At 36.1% G+C, this 3,021-nt stretch overlaps 1 protein-coding gene across 1 annotated transcript; it reads left to right on the top strand.

Annotated features, from left to right (window-relative positions):
- The first annotated feature begins 1,395 nt into the window (after positions 1-1,395).
- LOC113337240 lies at positions 1,396-2,234 on the top strand. Its single transcript, XM_026582949.1, has 3 exons — positions 1,396-1,475; positions 1,558-1,774; positions 1,869-2,234. The coding sequence occupies exons 2-3, from the start codon at positions 1,595-1,597 to the stop codon at positions 2,232-2,234; spliced, it is 546 nt and encodes a 181-aa protein (XP_026438734.1). The 5' UTR covers positions 1,396-1,475; positions 1,558-1,594.
- Positions 2,235-3,021: the final 787 nt, after the last annotated feature.

Genomic DNA, 3,021 nt, shown 5'->3' with positions numbered 1-3,021 from the left:
AATGATGGCTCATTAGAAATTTTACAGATCATAGAACAATATCACATATAAAAATCCACAAAATATTTCGGTTCATTTTAACGGAAACAAAGCGTGAACCGCTACCTACGCTTTTCGGCAAAAATTGGTTTTTGCTTTTGAAACCTTAAATTCAGGTCAGAACTGGACGAATGATGGATCATTCGAAAGATTACAGATCATAGAACAATATCACATATAAAAATCCACAAAATATTTCGGTTCATTTTAACGGAAACAAAGCGTGAACCGCTACCTACGCTTTTCGGCAAAAATTGGTTTTTGCGTTTCAGACCTTAAATTCAGGTCAGAACTGGACGAATGATGGCTCATTCGAAAGATTACAGATCATAAAACAATATCACATATAAAAATCCACAAAATATTTCGGTTCATTTTAACGGAAACAAAGCGTGAACCGCTACCTACGCTTTTCGGCAAAAATTGGTTTTTTCTTTTCAGACCTTAAATTCAGGTCAGAACTGGACGAATGATGGCTCATTAGAAATTTTACAGATCATAGAACAATATCACATATAAAAATCCACAAAATATTTCGGTTCATTTTAACGGAAACAAAGCGTGAACCGCTACCTACGTTTTTCTGCAAAAATTGGTTTTTGCTTTTCAGACGTTAAATTCAGGTCAGAACTGGACGAATGATGGCTCATTAGAAATCTTACAGATCATAGAACAATATCACATATAAAAATCCACAAACTATTTCGGTTCATTTTATCGGAAACAAAGCGTGAAACGCTACCTACGCTTTTCGGCAAAAATTGGTTTTTGCTTTTCAAACCTTAAATTCAGGTCAGAACTGGACGAATGATGGCTCATTCGAAAGCTTACAGATCATAGAACAATATCACATATAAAAATCCACAAAATATTTCGGTTCATTTTAACGGAAACAAAGCGTGAACCGCTACCTACGCTTTTCGGCAAAATTTTTTTTTGCTTTTCAGACCTTAAATTCAGGTCATAACTGGACGAATGATTGCTCATTAGAAAGATTACATATCATAGAACAATATCACATCTAAAAATACACAAAATATTTCGTTACTTTTTGACGGAAACAAAGCGTGAACCGCTACCTACGCTTTTCGGCAAAAATTAGTTTTTGCTTTTCAGACCTTAAATTCAGGTCATAACTGGACGAATGATGGCTCATTACAAAGCTTACAGATCATAACACAATATCACATATAAAAATCCACAAAATATTTCGGTTCATTTTAACGGAAACGAAGCGTGAACCGCTACCTACGCTTTTCGGCAAAAATTGGTTTTTGCTTTTCAGACCTTAAATTCAGGTCAGAACTGGACGAATGATGGCTCATTAGAAATTTTACAGATCATAGAACAATATCTACTGTGAGTTCTAATGATTATGGTTCAATTGGTTTCCTTGCTAATCATCAGAGGACGAACGTCGCTCTAACAAGGGCAAGGTATGCTTGTTTCCCCTGATCAAAGAAGCACGTTGTGTCGCAAGTTATTTGTACTAAATGAATGTTAGTGGATCTACTGTAGGTACTGCCTCTGGATTCTCGGGGATGGCAAAACTTTAATGAAAAACAACAGTGTCTGGAGGAAAATAGTTGTTGACGCCAAGGGCAGAGGGTGTTATTTTAATGCCGAGGACGATAAGAGATTATCTAAAGTGATCTTAGATTCCCTCGTCGAGTGTGGCCAGCTTAATGATTTGCTCAGAATTAAGTCTCTAATTTTCAAAGGGGCAAGATGGAAGGTATATATGCCACAATACTTATGCGTGTGTAACCTGTTGTTTTTCTGTCTATTATGTACATGAGTTTCTCATTTTTTGTTGTTGTTGTTGATAGGTTATCTTTAAAGATGACTTTTGGAAGTCATTTGTAAGAATCAAAGGTGTTGTGACCCGGAAGGATGTGGTTGCGATTTTAATGAAGCTTGCAACTGGTTGGCGTGATCGTCCTTCGAGATCGAGACGGAAAAAACTTGCAATCACGAACGGTGCATCTTCACCGTTGTTGAAACAGAACAATGTAGACGGGTTTTATAAACTTCTTTGGACTATAGATATTGTCAAGGAAAACAAAAAACACACCCAAGTTATAAAGATTTTGAATGTTCTACCGCATATGGAGATACCCAGATTAGCTAAGAACCTTGACACCATCTTTGGGAGTTATTCAATCGAGAAAATGTCGCTTTGTTTCCGACGTTAGCAATTTTTGCCGAAAAGCGTAGGTAGCAAAAAATTTTGACGAATGAGCCATCATTCGTCCAGTTATGACCTGAATTTAAGGTCTGAAAAGCAAAAACAAATTTTTGCCGAAAAGCGTAGGTAGCGGTTCATGCTTTGTTTCCGTTAAAATGAACCGAAATATTCTGTGGATTTTTATATGTGATATTTTGCTATGATCTGTAAGTTTTCTAATGAGCCATCATTCGTCCAGTTCTGACCTGAATTTAAGGTCTGAAAAGAAAAAACCAATTTTTGCCGAAAAGCGTAGGTAGCGGTTCACGCTTTGTTTCCGTTAAAAAGAACCAAAATATTTTGTGGATTTTTATATGTGATATTTTTCTATGATCTGTAAGCTTTCTAATGAGCCATCATTCGTCCAGTTATGACCTGAATTTAAGGTCTGAAAAGCAAAAACCAATTTTTGCCGAAAAGCGTAGGTAGCGGTTCACGCTTTGTTTCTGTTAAAATGAACCGAAATATTTTGTGGATTTTTATATGTGATATTGTTCTATGATCTGTAAGCTTTCTAACGAGCTATCATTTGTCAAGTTCTGACCTGAATTTAAGGTCTGAAAAGCAAAAACCAATTTTTGCCGAAAAGCGTAGGTAGCGGTTCACGCTTTGTTTCCGTTAAAATGAACCGAAATATTCTGTGGATTTTTATATGTGATATTTTGCTATGATCTGTAAGCTTTCTAATGAGCCATCATTTGTCCAGTTCTGACCTGAATTTAAGGTCTGAAAAGCAAAAACCAATTTTTGCCGAA

The sequence above is a fragment of the Papaver somniferum genome, unplaced genomic scaffold, assembly GCF_003573695.1.
Source record: "Papaver somniferum cultivar HN1 unplaced genomic scaffold, ASM357369v1 unplaced-scaffold_158, whole genome shotgun sequence".
Lineage (NCBI taxonomy): Eukaryota > Viridiplantae > Streptophyta > Magnoliopsida > Ranunculales > Papaveraceae > Papaver > Papaver somniferum.
Note: the sequence above shows the minus strand (reverse complement) of the source record. Positions and strands in the feature narration are given on the sequence as shown.

Coding starts and splice junctions, on each gene's coding strand:
- LOC113337240 (XM_026582949.1), top strand. CDS start 1,595: ATGAAAAACAACAGTGTCTGGAGGAAAATAGTTGTTGACGCCAAGGGC. Junction 1,775..1,868: donor TCAAAGGGGCAAGATGGAAG/GTATATATGCCA, acceptor TGTTGTTGATAG/GTTATCTTTAAAGATGACTT.